We start from the raw sequence: 18,272 nt of genomic DNA on the forward strand, positions 1-18,272 counted from the left end.
GAGTTAAAAGTTATTATTAAGAAATGAAATTTTAATACTTTAACAGAACATATTGCTTACTATGTAATTGTCAAGTAGAGGGCTTTAGAAGCTGCACTGTAATGATTAGATTTAGATAGGATACCGATTTTCATGCATACATATTTGTTCTTGACACATGGGAAAGCAAAACTTTCTTTGTTTGCTTGGCAGAACATTATTTTTCAGGTTAGGTGTGGCTTTCTTTCGGTCAGTGAGCTAAATGAGCACCACAGGATGTCATTAGTGGCATGTGAGTTAGTGCAGATGTTAAACTGGGGATTCCACCAGAAAGAGTTGATGTCACTTCTAGAATTGCCTAATTTCTGTCTGGAGAGTTGCTTAGACGTTGAGACCATTCAACTTCATACCTGTTGTTGTTACCTGTTTGTATTCTCGGGGTTCGACAAGACCATTGCTTGGGTTAGCAGACAGGCTCTCATATCTTAAGAACTGATTCCTCTATGTAACAATAGGTCTAAAAGGCACTTGTTCATTTCTTTATTATCTAAAACCAAATATCACCAACTTCATTTTTTTAGTTTAGATTTTTTCCCTAAGCAGGCCTTAATATTGTCCTGGCATGACACTGGGGAAAATAGTATGCTTAGTGGAAAAGAACATTTTAATTTCTGGTCCAAGAACTGGGAGTAACGTCTGTTGGCCCAGTTGCCCAGCACAGTAATGGTGATCCGCTAGAGGCAATGTCATTAGTAAAGTTAATAACATGATCAATCTGATTTGTATGTAGAATGACTAAAGAGCTCAAAAAGGCAACGATCCAGTAATAGCTGACTCCAAGCTAATAGGGCAGATCATTTCAGCACCATCCGATTATTTCTTGGTCTAATTTGGGATGAATATCATTTTCTGAGCAACCAGTTACCATCGTGAATCAAAAAGACAGCTCTGGAATTCCTGGTTCTTGTTGAAAATCAGGGCTATCTTCTTTTTTGTGAAATTAGATGGGCATTTGGGGAGCATCTAAAATGTGCGCATTGTGGTAGGTTGTTAGAGGCTAAATGTTTGTGTGTCTGTGATTAAATTTCTATCGTATAAGAAAATAATTTACTTTTGAATCATGTGTACTTAGAGGCACCAGCCCATGTACTACTAATCGTAGGTGCTATCTGATATTTTTCTTAACTTCAGGTTAAAGGTCATTAGAGACTGGGAAAGCAGAATGCAGAGATTCTAAGGGCTTTTTTGTGATCACTGGTAGTGAGCAGGTGGTTAGCCACCACATCTCTGGGCTTGGCTTAACTCTGAGTTTTGATCTCAGTATATAGCAGCAGACCTAGAGGTAAGGTACTCAGAATAGCCCTAGGATGTTTTTAACAAACTCTAAGATAAATGTCTGTCTTTAGTTCCAAAGCCCTTAAATGTCTGTTTTTAGCCAAGGCACCCTCAGGGCCCATGGCTTTTGTGCTGCTTGGTCAATGAACTTGGGAATATAAGGAATTCCCAGAGCACATTCCCACTTCTTCTCTTTGCCTCCCATTGGTCAGTTGGAGCTGGATCGGTTCACTCCTGGAGGACTGGGTTCTCCAGGGTGGGCTCTGCACCATGGACAGTCTACCATTGCCGTAAGAGGATTCCATTCTTAAAACCAACTAGACAGAACAAAACAAAACAGCCTTTTTGTTTTTACAGCCATAATGTGTAAAGTTAAAGTAAAAAGTGACTGTTAGAATTATTTAGTCAGTATAGAAAATATGACCATTTTCCTTGAGTCGTGAAAATTCAGCTTTGTAAAGATTGTTTATTTTGTCCTGATGGGTATGGCTCAGTGGGCTGGGCATTGTTCTTCAAACTGAAAGGTTGAAGGTTTGATTCCTGGTCAGGGCTCATGCCTGGGTTGCAGGCCAGATTCCCCGCAGAGGGTGTGTGAGAGGCAACCTATGGATGTTTCTTCCACACGTCAATGTTTCTGTGCTGCTTTTTCTCCCTCCCTCCTACCCTCTCTAAAAAATAAATAAAACCTTTAAAACAATAGTTCTTAAAAAAAAGATTGTTTATTACCTCCTGGGTACCTGGAGGAAGCTGCCTCAGAGTAAGCTGCCTCCAGGTGATGATCTGATTTTCTTGGAAATGTGGAAGAAAAAGGGGAAGGATTCAACTTTTGTTATTTGTACAGCTTATCTTCAGGAGCCAAAAATATGTATTTAGCATTTTAAGAATAGCTCTTTGTTTGACCTTTTCAGTAATTTGTCATAGAGATTTAATTTAGATGAGAACTTGGTGGGTGTTTTTACTTTAAATGGAGTAATATTTTTCTTTAGAAATCAAAGATTATGTCACAACTTGAAAAATGCAATTTTCAAAACACTGGAATTCTATTTTTCTCATGATTATGTATTTTCTAAAGTCTACATAAAAATCTGACCTCTCCTCTTTCCCGACAAATTTTACTTACTTAACAAGGATGAAGGTTTATGAGGAGAAATGTCATATTATAAATTCACAAATTTAATATTCTTACCACTCAAGACCAATGGACAGTGGTTAACTGAAACTGTGGAAAGCAAAACCATGGGTAGGAGGGGATCACTGTATGTCATTTCTCTTTTGGCTCTGCAGCACAGGGGAAGTATGGAGTAATGGAATACTTAGGTGGAGGATCGGAGGAGAGCCCCCAACAATGGTGATTGTTAAATCTGCCTTGGGTAGCAGGTGGTGCAGGTATCGTTAGGTATGGAGACACAGGAAGGAACGATTTAGGACTCACTCTCTCATGCAGGCAGGACCAGAAAGGACCATGATGGAGTGCGTACGTGGGTTCAGGTAGCTGTAAGCCATGTGTGTGGGGCCCAGGATGAGGGCCTCATGCTGTCTGGTTGGGAAGTGGTTGAACAAGCCTTCAAAGAGAAGGAAATGTACCAGCTGGGCCCTTTAAAATATGAATGGAACTTTGCCAAAGAGAAAGAAATGGGAATAGTGTTCCAGGAAGGGGGAGGTAGGCAGGACTTGAATGCAGGCCAATGGTACAAAAGGGCATGGGAGTGTTCAGGACCTGCCAGTTGACTGATGTGGTTGGGCGGAGATGTGTGTATGGTGCAGTGGTGTGCTAATGTTGGGGACGATGGCCCCAGTGGTCAATGAGTCACAGGTGTGGGGTCTGTTTGGGAAGAACTTCGATTGCCATGGGTAACTTGCAAAGGAGTTAAAACTTTATTCCCTGTGGATGTGAAACCTCAAAGTTTTAAGTTGGGTAGCAACACAGTCAGATCTTTGCAGTCGCAGATCAGAGATAGCAGATGAGAGGTGGGCTTGCTGGGGGCAGAGGAGCTGGGAGAGAGAGTGGGAGTAGCCCAGAGTGACGTAACTGGAGCCGCGACCAGAGCAGTGGTGTAAGCATGGAGCAGACAGGCATCTGAGAGTCTTTTTAATGGAAGACCTGAATATACTTGATGATGGAAATGAGAGAGAGGGCTGAAATAGGGTTCTAGGCTACAGTTACGGGATCAGTAGAAATGAGAGAGAATAGACAAGAGAGAAGTTTTGAGATGAATCTGCTGTTTTTCTTTTATTTTGGTTATGGTGCTCTTGAGAGGCTAGTCAGGGATGTATCTGGAAAGACCCAGTAGGCAGTTGGAAAGATGAGATTTGCACATGAGAGAGACTAAAATTTCAATAAAGGTTAATAACGGGCCTTGAGGAGATAGGCAGAAACTAGAAACAACAGATTTTCCAGGGGGAGAGTATAAAGTAGGATGAACAGAGGGCGGAGGGTGCAACCTTGGAGATCACTGACATTTGACGGGAGGAAGAGGAGCAGGTGAAGATGGAGAGACAATGGTGGAAGGTGAGAACTGTGCCGTAGAACCCAGAAGAACAGAGAGTTTTATGAAGGAGGACAAGACCCTCACAGGCCACACAGAGAACAATAGGATGAGCACAAGAAGAAGCCACTGGAATAAGCAGTGGGGAGACCCCACCCCCTAGGGGCCCAGATCTCCTGATTCCAGTGCAGCGGTGGAGAGGGGGGGAGTCAGACTGCAGAGAGCAGGAGGCCTGGGTGCCAGGTGGGAGCTGGCCACCCACAGGCTGCCATTTCAAGATACAAGTGCAATTCAGTCTGGCTGGAAGGCTCTACATTCCATTTTAATACACACTGCTTGTACTTCACAGATGATAGAGTGAAACTTGCTTTGACCTCTTTGTATTTTAAAACTTTGTAATTCTCTGTCCCAGTTTATGTTCCTAGGGAATTTGTGTTTTTTTTTGGGGGGGGGGGCGTTGTTTGAAGGTTTTATGGGCTCTCAAGCAATTTTTCTTGCACGTCTTCCTTCCTGCCACCAGCCTCCTCCCAGCCTACCTCTCGCAGAGACACATGGACACACACACCATTTTGTTGTGTAATTACACTGAAAGTGCCCAAACTCTTCATTCATGAGTTTCTGTTTCTGATGTTTTTAATTAGCTTTCCTGGAACAGGGGAAGTGTCTTCAAGTGATTTCTATTTATTGCAAGAGCAGTAACCATTTATGCTAATCTTATGTCCCTTAAGAAGACCAGAGAGCTTTGTCTTTGAAGAGCTTGAAGAAGGTAAATTAACATTGTTTGGCTAAATGAGGAAACAGGTGGATTTGCCCACTCAGGGAGGGTGGCAGCTCTCCAAAGGCAGCCCCACCTCCATTTCTGGCACCTTCCAGGCAATGAGGAAGCACTTTTCCCTTATAGCTCCTGATAGCTACAGCTAAGCACAGGGCACCTCTGTGCTGGCCGTAGACCATCACCATTCATATCGATCCTGAGGAAGCAGGAGCGAGGGTGGGTGCCGAGTGGGGTCTGCCAGCAGTTCTCGTCCGAGCTCTGGCAGCCTGGCGGCCACTGCTAAAGGGCTTCTCCACCTTCTGGAAAATGGGCGTAGTAAACCCAACAGACTCAGGAGAGAAGCCACTGCGGTGATGTCAGCATCAGGGGCCTGAGTGGCAAATAGGGAACCTGGAAACGAATGCATGGGGTTCCGCAGCCATGGCGTTGGGATCGTAATGTCTCCTTACTGGTCTTCTCTCCAGCATTGGTCTTGTTCCACCTCCTGCAGGATAGCAAGAGGGAGCACGTGCATAGTCGTCCATAGTTGCTTCCATCTGGGGACCCTCCCTGACATTGAGATGAATCCATCTGGGTCTGTCCCTGAGACAGAAGCAAGGGGGAGGGACAGCTCCTGGGTTGGGGGACTCCCTGACGTTGTGTGAATTGGCTTTTCTGAGCAAAAGCCGTTGGCAGTAGCCAAGTGTTATTGGGAATGCCCTATTCCATATATTGCTCTGTGATAAATCCGTCATGGGTTTTCATGTATTTATATTTCAGAATGGCTCTTCTGGCTGGTTCTGTGTGAGGCATGAGGAACGGTGAGGGGAGAATCCTACTTGGCCTGTCATGTGTGAATTTGGGCAGAACATCTTAGTTCTGGCATTTTCCATATGGTTCTCTGTGCAATGCCCATCCTCTGCCCCGCAGGTTTATATAATTAGGTACAGACTTGAAGACAGACGGACTTCTCTCAGGGAGTCTGTGTTCCGGTGGGAGCACTGTTCCAAACATGCAGTTAATTGTACTGAGTGGGACGAATTCCTCTCACTGGAAAAGATTTTTAAAATATCTGTTTGTCTTCCTTTGGTCCATGACAGATGCATATCCCTTCAAATGGCAAAGGAGAGGGAGGGAAAAGTACAGCTTTGGCATCTCTGTGATGTGGGCTGAAGAACAAAAGCCCCCGAGGCACTGGTATTGGGAGGACATTGGTCTTTCCAGTGGTTTCTTTTGATGCACGGGGCGGGGGGGCTGTCTCTCATCATAACTGTGTGGAAGCCATGTTTAGTGTCTCTCTGAGGACAGAAGAGAAAATCTAGGGACAGAATGACTCAGTGGCTTGTGGTTTTCCTAGACCCGTGTGCACAGATCCAAGTTGCCGACACCTGGAGTGGACCATGGAGGAGCCTGTTTTTGTTTCAGAGTCACTGGGGATATGTTGCCCTCAGTCTGAGTGTGGCTCCCAGGCCCTGACTCCTGGCAAGTACAGGACATGGCAGCCGGGGGAGCGAAGACGGCCACGGAGGCCCTGGTTCCGGGGCTCACTGACCACAGGGGCCTCTCCAGAGAAATGGGCTGTCTGGCTTGAGTCCTGGTTACATTTTCAGCTCACTGCCCTGCTCTTGCAGAGTTAAAATTTCTGTTTCCAGACAGGAGAGTCTCCCCCAGTCAGGGCTTCGTTTGTCTTTGTTTTGTTTAACAAAGAAGCAAGCCTCTTTGTTGAAGACTTGCATGCCCCTCCCTACCAGTTAATTAACCCCATGTTAATTGGGTTACATGTTGCACCGATTCACATTTTGGTTACACCCTTACATACCTGCGATGTGCAAAATTAAATTTTGCAAAGCGCTCTTAAATTTTCTTGGGGTGAAAAGGCCTGCTAGGAATCTCGTCATTTTAGTATGAGTCCTGGTCTCCTTGGAGTGGGGGTGCAGACAGCTCAGATGGGCACAGCCTTTCTCGTAGGAACCTTGCTGGGAGCTTCTCTGTTTGCTCCCAAGTGACCAGGACAGTATTGTCCTACTGGGGGGCAGGCGGCACAGGGAGGCAGCCAAACCCACGTGGACATCGTACGCCCCTCTGCGTGAGGGCACGTGTACGTGTGTGTGCTTGTTTACTTAAAGAAGCTTGGTCGGGAGTGATGCTGGATAATGAAGTAACAGTAGTGCAGGCGGTGTTGGTGTTGCTGTTATCGCTCAAACTTCGGTAGTGGGATTAGAGGAACCATTGTGGAAACCCACACTCCTGAACCTAAACTTCTCTTTTTCTCCCTCTTTCTTCACAGCGGGGCATTTTCTGAAGTCGTCTTAGCCGAAGAGAAGGCAACTGGAAAGCTCTTTGCAGTGAAGTGCATTCCTAAGAAGGCGCTGAAGGGGAAAGAAAGCAGCATAGAGAATGAGATAGCCGTGCTCAGAAAGTAAGTGCCGGGAGGCACCGCCTTCTTCCCCGACAGCCTTGGGGTTATCGGTGGTCCCTAATCCACGGGAGGGAGGAGGCTGCGGGTGCTGGGTTCCCAGCAGGGAGCGGGTGGGCTCTGTGAATGATGGCTGACACTCATGAAGTACGTTCAGAGCAATTTTCAACTATACGTCCATGTCTTACAACGTTTGCAGCAGTGGTTTGAGGTAGTTGTTATTTTTTTCCTAATGTCATAGCCCTCAAGTAGACTTGGGTTTGAACTAAGACCCTGACACTCACTCTAGCGGGTGACCTTGGGCCAGATACTGAGTTCTGAGCCTCCTCTGTCAAATGAAGTTAATTGTAACTCTACGTACTGTCTCAGGATTAAGGGAAGCGGTATTCCACCAGTGTTTGCAAAGTGCTTTCAATAGCACCTGCTACATAGTAAGTGCTCACTAAAGAGTGGCTGCCATCATCACTGCTACTAGTATCGTTGTTGTTGTGGCTTTATGTTAGAATGAGGAGATGAAGCTCAGGGGACAGAGTCACCTGTTCAATGCCTTGCAGAGCCCAGAGTGCCAACCTCGCCAGTGTTATTTCCACACTCTGATGGGTCTTCCTTTCTGCCACACATGTGGCACCCAGAAAGTCCCATAGAGTTCAGATGTAAGTGCTTTACCTCTTCACTGAGCTTTATTTTTGTTCCTCGTGTGGAATAGAACTGAATCCAAATCTCAGCCTCAGTCTAATGGCACACGCAGGAACATTCCAGTGTGGCTGGACCCCCCGGACGATGACCTCCCATTACTGTGGTGTCCACTGTGTCTCACAGGGTTCGGGGGAACAAACCCTTATATGGTACCTGCTTTTCCCTGTTTGGAGTTGTATCTGAGCATTGTGCTGTGAAATTTTTAAGAACTTCTATTAATAAAAGATGTTAGAAATATCCTTGAAATTTTTGGGATTTGGAAGGAGCTCAGAGCAAGAATCCTGTCCAGATAAGTGAAATAGAGAGGGAACAAGCCTTGTAGGGCCTTAAAACAGAATGTCACGCCCATGCACGCTTCCCGAGTAACCCAGCCACCCCCCACTCCTGTCTCAGGGACCAACAGTGCCCTGTGCACGCTGCTTTGCTGCCATCAGGACGAGCCCGGCACCACCACGGTGGTCGGGAGGGAGAGTCCGTCCTGTTCCCTACCGTATGCGATATGCGTTCAGTGCCTTGAAGAGCTGAACAGGTCTTGGGCGTAGGGTTTTCACTTATTTCTTTGGTCGTTTACATGGTTTCTAGCTTTCCTGGATTGTCTATTTGGGACGAAAGAGTTTCAGATTGTCTGAGGACTGCATGGCATGATTCCATGGAAGAAAATTGGGGAAAACAAGTTACATTAGTATCAAGCAGGGAAACTATGTTCATGAAGCATTTATTTAAAATTTCCAGTATGAAATCAACACTTGGAGAAAAGGGTATTTGCTAGGTATTAAGTTGCTGCCATGTTGCAAACATTTGACATTTGAGGTGGAACTCTAGAGGTGGGCCCAACGCCTTCCAGAGGCTCTGCTTTGGGCGCAAGGGCTGCCCACTGCTGGATCGAGGTGCTGCCCTTATTTTCATGTGACTCCTTCACTGGCCTAGGAGCCACAAGTCCAGGGAAGCCAGTGTGGATTTTCATCTGCATGGGCAGGGGGCGTGGAGGTAGACTTTGTGCATTATGCTGGCTATGCTGCAGTCATTCTGCTTTTTAATTAGTGTCTCCGCCCCTTGTCTCCCTCAAATCATCAACTTTGCCAAGGAGACGGGTTTAAACAGCGAGGGCAGGACTGCGAATAACTCATTCTGATAGTTTCACCCTGTCAGCTTTTGAAATGTCTTGAAACATGACCCCTTCTGTTAGGAATACAGAGCAAAGAAATGAGATAAGAAGATGTTATATGTCCAGGACTGATATAGATATATATATATATGTGTGTATATATATATATATATTTTTTTGGTCCTTTACAAATAACTTAGAAGTGGAATAAGAGGCAATTCCACAACATAACTAGCCAAAAGCAAAGGATCTGAGGTGTAAAGAAATGGTTTGGGAACCACTGTTAGAATGCCGTCATTGAAACATTTCATTCATTGAACCAATATTTATTCAATTCCTGTGCATCAGCAACCATACTAGGCACAGGAGTTAAAAGGTAAGATACAGTTCTTGTCCTCCAGGAGCTCATGGCTGTGAGTAAGTGTGATGGCGTGGATGCTGTGAGTGAAGTTTGATTAGGGGCTCCAGGGAAGGGCTGCCCAGCTTGTTCTTCAGGCTGGGGATTGAGGAAATGTTTTGAGGTGGGCCCAGAAAATGAGAACATTCTGCTGGGGGTGGAAAGGCAGAGGGACATTCCACCAGAAGGAATAGCCCAGGTGAGGAGATGGGAGGCAGTCCAGGTGCTGGGAGCTCAGCAGACTGGAGCAGGGGGTTCAGGGTGAGGCACGGGAGACTGGAGGTTGGAGAGGTCAGACCATGGGGGCTTGTATGCCCCACTTGGTGCCTTAACTGTCATGCTATAGACAGGAGGGAGCCAGTGAAAGGTTTTAATGAGATGGGTAATGTGATCAGGATTCTGTCATAAAGATCACTGTGGCAGGACATAGAAGGGCAGATTGGAGGGGCAAGACTCAGCACAGGGGAGAGCAGTTAGGAGGCCACTGGAGGAGTCTGGGAAGCAGCACATTTAAGTAGGAGCTCGGGTTCGGATAGAAGAGACAAAGATGAATGTGTGTGCAAAATGGGATCGTTAGGATTTAGGGATTTGGAAGGAGTGGGGAGACGGTTTGGGGAGATAGCAATCTAAAATAACCACCAGGTTTCTGAGTGGGTAACTGGGTGGATGATGACCTTTTTAAACTGAGTTGAAACACACAGGAACAGGAGGGCTGGTGGTGAGTTCCAATGTAGACATGCTGAGTTTGAGGCCTTCAGGATGCCATGTGGGGATGACCAGTTGACTGTGGAGGCCTGGAACTCAGCTGTGCCCTAGGCTTGCTAGACGATTAAGATTTCTGAAACAACATACAAAAAGTATTTGGTACTTTCCATAACTAAATCATTGTAGATAAAGTCCCAGAGACCTGCTTTGTTCCAAATTCTGCCATATACCCTGGTCATTTGTATATTTCTGTGCTATTTTTCTTCCAAGTAGGCCCATCTGAGAGACTGCTTGCTGTTTTATGTGCTGAATTTATTGCAGAGTGAGAGATTTATGAGTGTTCTTGGATTAAAGTAATGTAGCTAATATATCCTTAAGGATGTCTTTATACTTGTTCTGAAAATAGCTCCAAAATGAATCTTTATCTTGATCAGTGGATATTAAACCAAGCTCAGAGGGAAGAGAAGGTGTCAAGCATCGTGGAGGGCAGGCGCCGTGCACCAGAGAGCTGCTGTCTGACCGGACATCCTAGGGGCAGGGCATGCATGACTCAGCATGAGCGTTCCCCAGTGGGTTGGTCAGCTCTGGTCTCAGGATGGGGTGTTTTGTGCATTCGGGACTGTCACATTATCAGGGTCATATATCCTGGTTAAATTATGGAGCTAGAGTTCCTGTGCTAGTATTTACTTACAGGGCAGACACTGTCCAAATCTAATTTCAGGGAAACACATACAGCATTTTTCAGAGAACTAGAAATGCAAATATATAAAAAAACAGTCTGCATCTAAGTGAGAGATGAAGGGAGAAAGAGATGCATAGGGCTGGAAAACGGAGGCTGAGAGAAGTCACACAAGTGGATCTGGAGTAGCCCTTTTCCTAATAGTTGGGGAAACTGAGGCTCAGAGTGGTTAAAGAGGCACTGTCTGTCTGGAACATGGCGCCACAATTCAACACCGTCCTGATGGTTGCCTTGTAGGCGCAGAGATTATCTCTCCCAGGAAAGGGGCCTGGGTAGGAACTGCTCTTAAATTGCATGCTTTCCTCCATCTGGGCACACAGGGCTCTCAGGGGATGGTCCCTGCCTTTTCCCCTCTAAATCAGTGGTTCTCAGCCCTCGTTGCATGTTAAAACCATCAGAACGTCCTGATGCCCAGGCCCCATCCTAAACCTATTGAGGTAGAGGTGGAGGTTCTGGTGGGCATCAGAGATTTTACCAGGCAACCCCTCCCCCGACAGTGATTCCAACGTGTGGCCAAGTCAGTGTTGAGATCAGCTGTTCTGGGGTCCTTGCCTCCTGCTCTCACCCCCAGGGGGTAGAGCCTCTCTTTGTGTGTCCAGGAATATGGAGGGATGGGCAAGACGTGTACACACACAAGCACACCAGACATGTTTTGTTTAAGTGAGAGGTTCCACTTAGAGGACTGGATTCATTATCAGAGGCGGAATTGGCCTGCGTCCACCGTCCAGTCAGAGCAGAGCAGATACCTGCCACTGGGTGGATTTAAGAGTCGGAACATGACTCTTTGAGGCTGGTGTTGGGGTTGACCAGGTGCTGAGCCCATGTCAGGGGGGGAGCAGAGCTGCTGAAGGTAGTTAACGCCAGGGCCCAGGCGTCCCGTTGGCTAGGGTCGGCAGGGGGTGTGGTGGGCTGGGCCTTCTGGAGGGAGAGTGAACCCAACACCTTAACCAGGTGAGAGCAGGACTTCAGAGGCCTGGGTGTTTCTTGCAGTAGTGACTTGGTTCTCTGGTTTTCTTAGATTAGGCAGACATGCGTCTCGGCAGATGGACTAAAGCAAGGTGTCAAACTCATTTTCACCAGGGGCCACATCAGCCTTGCAGTTGCCTTCAAAGGCCGAATGGAATTTCAACTCTGTAACAGTTAAGGAGTAGTTACATTTATACAGTCCTAAAATTACATTCTGCCCTTTGAAGGCAACTGTGAGGCTGATGTGGCCCCCAGTGAAAATGAGTTTGACACCTCTGGACTAGAGGGAAGGCAGCTTTAGGACCTGAAGGAGCAGACAGCTGGTTTCGTATTAAGTAACAGCCTTCAGAGAATGACTTCCCTGTAGATTAACTCATTTAAATCTGGCTTGCTTCTGCTCTCTCAGCTTTGTTCTGATGGCAAGCTGGCCTCATTCTCTTGTCAAGATCACTGCCAAGTGCCAGTTTATTGTGTGTTAGAGAAACATAGGCTTCAATAGAAATCCATCGATTCAGGGTAAACAAAACTGCTTTTTCAATGACTGAAAATGGCTGAGCTGGTAAAGCCAATGCATGAGTTTCTCAGGCACCAATACAGCTTTTTAAGGATCTGTCTGATCTGCTTAGAGGATGGCATTCTGACTTAGAGACCTTTTGTCTGGAAAGCTAGTTTTGGAATTAAGGACACAGGCGGGAAGTGTGAACGATAATGGTCAGCCCTGGCTGGGCAGCTCAGTTGGTTGGAGCATCATCCCAGTGCTCCAAGGTTGCAGGTTTGGTCCCTGGTCAGGGCAGGTGCAAGAATTAACCAATGAATGCATGAACAGGTGCAGCAACAAATCAATGTGTTTTTTTCTCTCCTCCCTTCTTCTCTCTCTCTCAAATCAATAAATGAAAAATTTTAAAAAGAATAATGGTTAAATGCCATAAGATAACAAATAGGGAGGCATGTATGTATTTTACAATCCCAGAACCCTTGTTGAAACTTCCCTTCAGTTCTAGAAACAACCATGTCATTCAAGTAGAACAGGGGTGAGAGATGCAGTAAGTTACTGATGGCAGTTATTGTTATCGCATTGTGCATATGATTGAAGTCACAGCCGTGCCGCACCGGAGCATGCACATAGGGGTGTGTCTCCTGCAGGAACCCGGGTGCCCTGGAAGGCTGCCACCTCTCCTGGACCTGTTCAAACCAGGCTCTAACGTGAAAGCCTCAAATTACAGAGCAGGGCTGACAACGCTTCTCTGTGGCCCTCCTAGTGACCTGACCTTGGACTCGTGCCTGATTTGGTGCGCTGCTCCCTCTGTAGCTTTGCACCTTGGCCCCTGGGAGCCCTGCGGATCTGACTCCCAAGTAAGGAGCTTCTCTCTGCCAGGCAGACAGTAAACTCAACTTTGCTCGGCACACCATTTGGTGGGACTGTTTATTTCATCCTAACAGTGTGTGGATACAAGACGTGAAACTGGTCTGATGCCAGTGCAGCTTTACTGCCAGAGGGGAGGCCTTCGTATGGTGCTCTGTCCATGGATAATCCAGGAATATTTTTAATTTGATTGGAGACCCAGAGTCAGTGTGTTTTTATTCATTCTATCAGTTGCCTGGGCATTGCTTACAGCATTCCAGGAATGGGAGGAAAATAGAATTGGTGGTATCCCTTCCTACAAAGTGGGGATGTTCAAATTAGCCTGAGCAGGCTTGTGGGCATGTGGGTGTGTTTGCCTGGTGACCATGAACCTCCAGGGCCCCTCGTGTTGTGTGGAACGGTTTGGTTTGTCTCCCTGTCTTCAATCCTTGCTCCCACAACGTGATAGAAATTAGATTTAAATCCTCGTCTGATGTTAACCCTCTAACCTTAATTACAGAAAGTCACCTGCTTGAGGGAATTTAGACTCCCATGTAAACGAGCCCCTGTGTCGTGGAGCTTGCTGTCCAGTGTCACCGGCCCACCCCCGCCCCCATGTCTCAGTTCCACCCCCACAAGGAAGAGATGATTCCTGAGCGGGTGGTTTGGGCCTGTGTTTCCCCCACCCTCTTCTTCCTGGTTCAGTGGGCTAAGCTTCAGTTTGAGATGCCCCCTCCTTCACGATTCCCCCCTTTGGTTGTCTCTGCCTGGGTGGGACCCCATGGCACCAAGTTTGCCTCTGTCCCTCCTGATTCAGCTGTGAGGTCTACTTTTGGAGACTCGATTTCCTGAATGCAGTGCAGAACTAACTAAAGGCGTGATGGTTAGAATGGAGGCAAGGGGTGGCTAAGGAGATGGAATGAGGGCAAGGAGGTTAGAAGCACTGGGCTTGGGCACCGACTAAGCAAAGAGGCAGTAGGATAGAGGGGAAATCCATGCCGACTCCCAGTTCTCTCTGGCTGTGGTGACCCAGGGGACAGCGGGTCCATCAGCCAGCACGGGGCGTTCTGGGAGAGGAGGCATGTGTCAGGGAAGATGATTCTGCTATGGCAACAGAGTGGGCTTAAATCTAGTCTGGCTGTTCCTACCACCTTTTCTGCTATATATATGTCTCTGTAGATATTTAGAGTAGTTGAAGAAACAGTGTGTTGTATCACACTTTAGAAAGAGTGTCAGTGATTTGCATGCTTATTTCCATGCGCTGTCTCTGTCATCTACTCTGCCCGTGTGTTTAGGTAATTCAGCCCTCGTGTGGATTAGTCAGTGGTTTAAATTCCTCTAATAATATATATAGCTTGGCAGACATTTTCCCCTTCTATAAACTTACTTAGCTAATGACTTATACAAATATCACTTAAATGGTTCCAGCAGAAGTTTATGTATGTCTTGTAGCCTAGTATTCCTAAAAAGTCAGAATAGCTTAGATCGGCAGACCGTGGAAGATGGACTGCGGGGAGTCCTGAGACTGACCACGCTGGCAAACAAACAAGAGGACGTAACGTGCCTGGAGGGGTTCCGTGTCTTTCCTGTTAAATGTTAGGCTGCCTCGTCCTCTTCTCTGCAGTGTTGGCATTATTTATGTGGGTAGATAAGTGATTTTAGTGAGGTTTCCTTTATGACTCATGATCTAGATTAAACTAATTTGATGAATAAATTTTACTTTACAAATATGAAGTGTAGGGTTGTCATTTAGGTGGTTTAAAGCACCACGTTTAAAAGTTATCATTTTAAAGCTAACTGATATTTTCCCTTCAAAGTCAGCTTAAAATTGTGACCAGAGTCTTAGGTGACTGGTCTGAGGTTTTTAGGGAATATAAAATTAAAGGAGTCAGTTCTACAATAACAGTTGCATGAAATTTGATAAATGGGACCCATTTTTAGCAATTTGCATTTTTTCCATAAATATTTTTAAAATAGTGTTGACTGTATGATTTTGACATGTGGTAGATATCACTGAGGAATGCAAACACATGCAAAGATATTTTAAAACAAATGCAGTGGTGTGGTAGATGTGTTTTTGTTCTTGTTGAGGGCTATAGAACAGATGTGCTAAATACACACATGTGCATATATTATACACATTGTATGTACTATACAGATACACATATATGTACATATACACATAGGTAGATACACACATACACATTTTAAATACATTTCAGTTTTCTTATATCCTTCCACTGAAGAATGAAAAAAATTTTTTGCTTAATTTACTAAATTCCTCCTCATGGTTGTCAAAAATCTGCTAATTACTTAAATAAGATAACAGGGCACGTGAAAACCCAGGGCTGTCCAGTGTTTGGTGTCTCTGGACCACACTGGAAGAAAAAGTGCCTTGGGCCACACATTAAATGCACAAACACTCAGAAAAACAACAAAAAAAAACTCATAATGTGTGAAGTACATTTACGATTTTGCATTGGGCCACATTCACAGCCATCTGGGGGCGCATGCAAGCTGCGGGCCGCGGGCCGCGGGTTGGACACCCCGCGGCATGTCGAGTGCCAGGGGCTGCACACGCGGCAGGCATCGCCGCCGCTCTCATCGTACTCTCCCGTGGGAGAGCTGAGAGCAGAAACTGGCCCCCATTTTATGGGGGGATAAACCGAGGCACCCACAGAGTGTGGTGAGGGGCGGAGCTCGGGGAGAGCTCCGGCAGAGAGCTTCTCACTTGCAGAGCCGCTCTCACCTTCGGGCGCCCGGCCTTCCTTCTGTTTGGAAACTGCTGTTGGAACTTCGGACGCTCTTGGGACAACGGATAGGAATCCGAAATCATGGGACTCCCAATGAATAGTAAGAAGTAGATGTCAGTACATTTCAATACATGTCAGTAGATAGAAATAGAATGATTGACATAGATGTCAATTAAGTAAGTTAATAGCCATAACTCTAAAATCAGAATTCAGTCTCTTGTCCCAACCGAGTCACCAGAAATCTACAGCAATTTTTACCTATTCTTTGAGATTTTAAATATAGATATTCTTACTTTGTCATAATTTAGAAATTAGCTGGGGCTTCTACAAGCATTGTTTTATGTAATTGTCACAATAAAGCTCAGAAGTGGATATTATTATCCACGTTTTGCAGATGAGGAACTGTGACTTAGGGTGAGCAAATTCAAGGGCCACGTATGTGGTACCAGGTCGAGCAGGAGGTCAGACCCAGGTCTGTCTTTCCCATTGTGCTTTGTTCCCTCTGAAGTCTCCCTGTTGTCCCTTTAGGACAGGGTCACATAGTCTTGATGCAGGCAGCAGCCCACGGCATGTTGCAGTGCTCATTAGTGGGGAAGGAATAAATTTCTAATGGCCTGCTTCTTAGTGCCATTAAAGAAGCAGGGTAGCATGTTGGTGAAGACCTGAGTTTTCATCTGACTGCAGCACGCAGAAGCAGCTCTGTGACCTTGGACAAATGATTTCACCTCTGTGCCTCCTTTGTCAGGAGGATGGGGGTCATATTAGTTCCTGCATCACGTGGTGGTTGTAGAGATTAAAGAATTAATGCACGGAAGGCACCGGAGCAGTGCCTGGTACATAGTATGCGCTCTCCCAATGTTTGCTGTTTATCTTATTATTACGTGTACCGGGGACATCTTGTTGGACAGTGGGACAGGGTGAAGCTGCCTTCCCGGGGGGTCAGTCATGCAAGTTTTGCCCCATGGTAGGGTGCCTATGGGGGCCCAGGGAAGCCCTGCTGGCAGAGTGTGCAGAGCCAGCAGCAGTGAGGTGGCTGGCACTCATCCAGGGGACAGAGGACGGCCGCAATAATGCCCAGTGTCCTGCAGGTTCTTGGGAATCTGTCAGCTTTACTGTTTTTCTTGCTGAAAAAAACTGACAACTTCTGCTCTTGTCTGTCTCACTGTCTGCATCTCCTACCGTTAGTTAGAGTCATGGAACATTGGAACAGGAGCTGAGAGATCTGAGAAATCTTGGTTCAGCTCCCTCGACTGCCAGTTGAAGACACAGAGGCAGAGAGGTTGAGACTGGCCCAAGGTCACAGATCTCACTCTGGCAGTAGTTCCTGGCCTCCTAATTTCAGACTCTTTGCGCATAACCATACCGTCTGTTGTGCAGCATCCCTCAGGAGAAGGTGAGAAAACAACTCTTCCTTGCGTGTACAAGACCCTTTGATATGCGTGGCAGAGAAAAAAGACTCTGCCCGGGTAGCTTGGCCAGATTCCAGGATAGGATATTGAATCTGGTTTCCAAAATTCCCCTGGTGATTTCAATTAGCTATGCTGTTCTTTCCTCCCCTCTGTCATGGGAATGCAGTGTTGCTGTGGGTTGTGATTGCTATCGAGTCTCTGGTTCTCTGGAGTTCACCAGAAAGGAGCTCAAGAGGCCAGCCTCACTCAGAGCTTGTGTTAAAGGTAAATAAAATACTGGGAATGTTCGATGATGCTGGTTCTCGTGCTAGTTTCTTTTTTTCTTTTCAAAGAGGTAATTTATTTTTTAGAAAGAGGGGAGGGAAGGGAGGGAGAGAGAGGGAGAGAACTATCAATGTGTGGTTGCCTCTCACTCACCCACCCTACTGGGGACCTGGCTCACAACCCAGGCATGTGCCCTGACTGGTAATCGAACTGGTGATCCCTTTGGTTCACAGGCAGGCACTCAGTTCACTGAGCCACACAAGCCAGGGCCTTGTGCTAGTTTCTTGTCAATAGAATGGAGATACCACTTCTCAGAGGTGCAGTAGGAAGAAGCCAGCTACAGACTGTGGAATAATTTGGAAAATATGGAAAGTCCTACTCAGGGGAAAGGTTATAGTTCAGGAATACATTTTCCACTCTCCACATCTGGCTGACAACCACGGAGGGGTGCTGGACGCCCAAGTGCTGCTCCTTTCCCTCCTTGGCTTTGGTCCTCTGCCTTCTCTGCACCTTTCTGGGATTTTCTAGAAACAAAGAGCAGGCTGCCTTCTCACATGCTCTCAGGGACCCCAGAATGAGTTTGAGGGACATTGGGTGATCCTGAGGGTGGCCCAGGTAGGGAAGCCGCTGAGCAGAGACCAAGGTTGACCACCGAGAGAGGTACCATTTGCAGAATAAACCCACCTGTTCAAGAAGCCACAGAATTGTCCTCAGTGGCTAATATTTATACATGTAACTTTTTCTGGGTATAAAAGTCAACTAACAGAAGTTTTCACTCAAGCATTAGATATTCTTTCTAGTGAGTCTCCTTGCTGGGGAACCAAGAGATAATGTAGCCATTTTTTAAAACCAAATGCTTCCCTAAGTCAAGTTAAGTTGGTTTTTGTGAATTGCAAATCCAAACCCAGCCTCCTTAGCAGTGAAAC

At 46.3% G+C, this 18,272-nt stretch overlaps 1 protein-coding gene across 2 annotated transcripts in view; it reads left to right on the forward strand.

Annotated features, from left to right (window-relative positions):
• CAMK1D (calcium/calmodulin dependent protein kinase ID) overlaps positions 1-18,272 on the forward strand; it is a 391,400-nt gene that overhangs the window by 144,107 nt on the left and 229,021 nt on the right. For both annotated transcript variants that reach the window (XM_053665839.1, XM_037155199.2), the window contains exon 2: positions 6,842-6,973. In XM_053665839.1, the coding sequence (XP_053521814.1) occupies positions 6,842-6,973 (132 nt within the window). The remainder of the gene's footprint in view (positions 1-6,841; positions 6,974-18,272) is intronic.

Source organism: Artibeus jamaicensis, unplaced genomic scaffold, assembly GCF_021234435.1.
Source record: "Artibeus jamaicensis isolate MK-2021 breed Jamaican fruit bat unplaced genomic scaffold, CSHL_Jam_final contig_426, whole genome shotgun sequence".
In the NCBI taxonomy this organism is placed as follows: domain Eukaryota; kingdom Metazoa; phylum Chordata; class Mammalia; order Chiroptera; family Phyllostomidae; genus Artibeus; species Artibeus jamaicensis.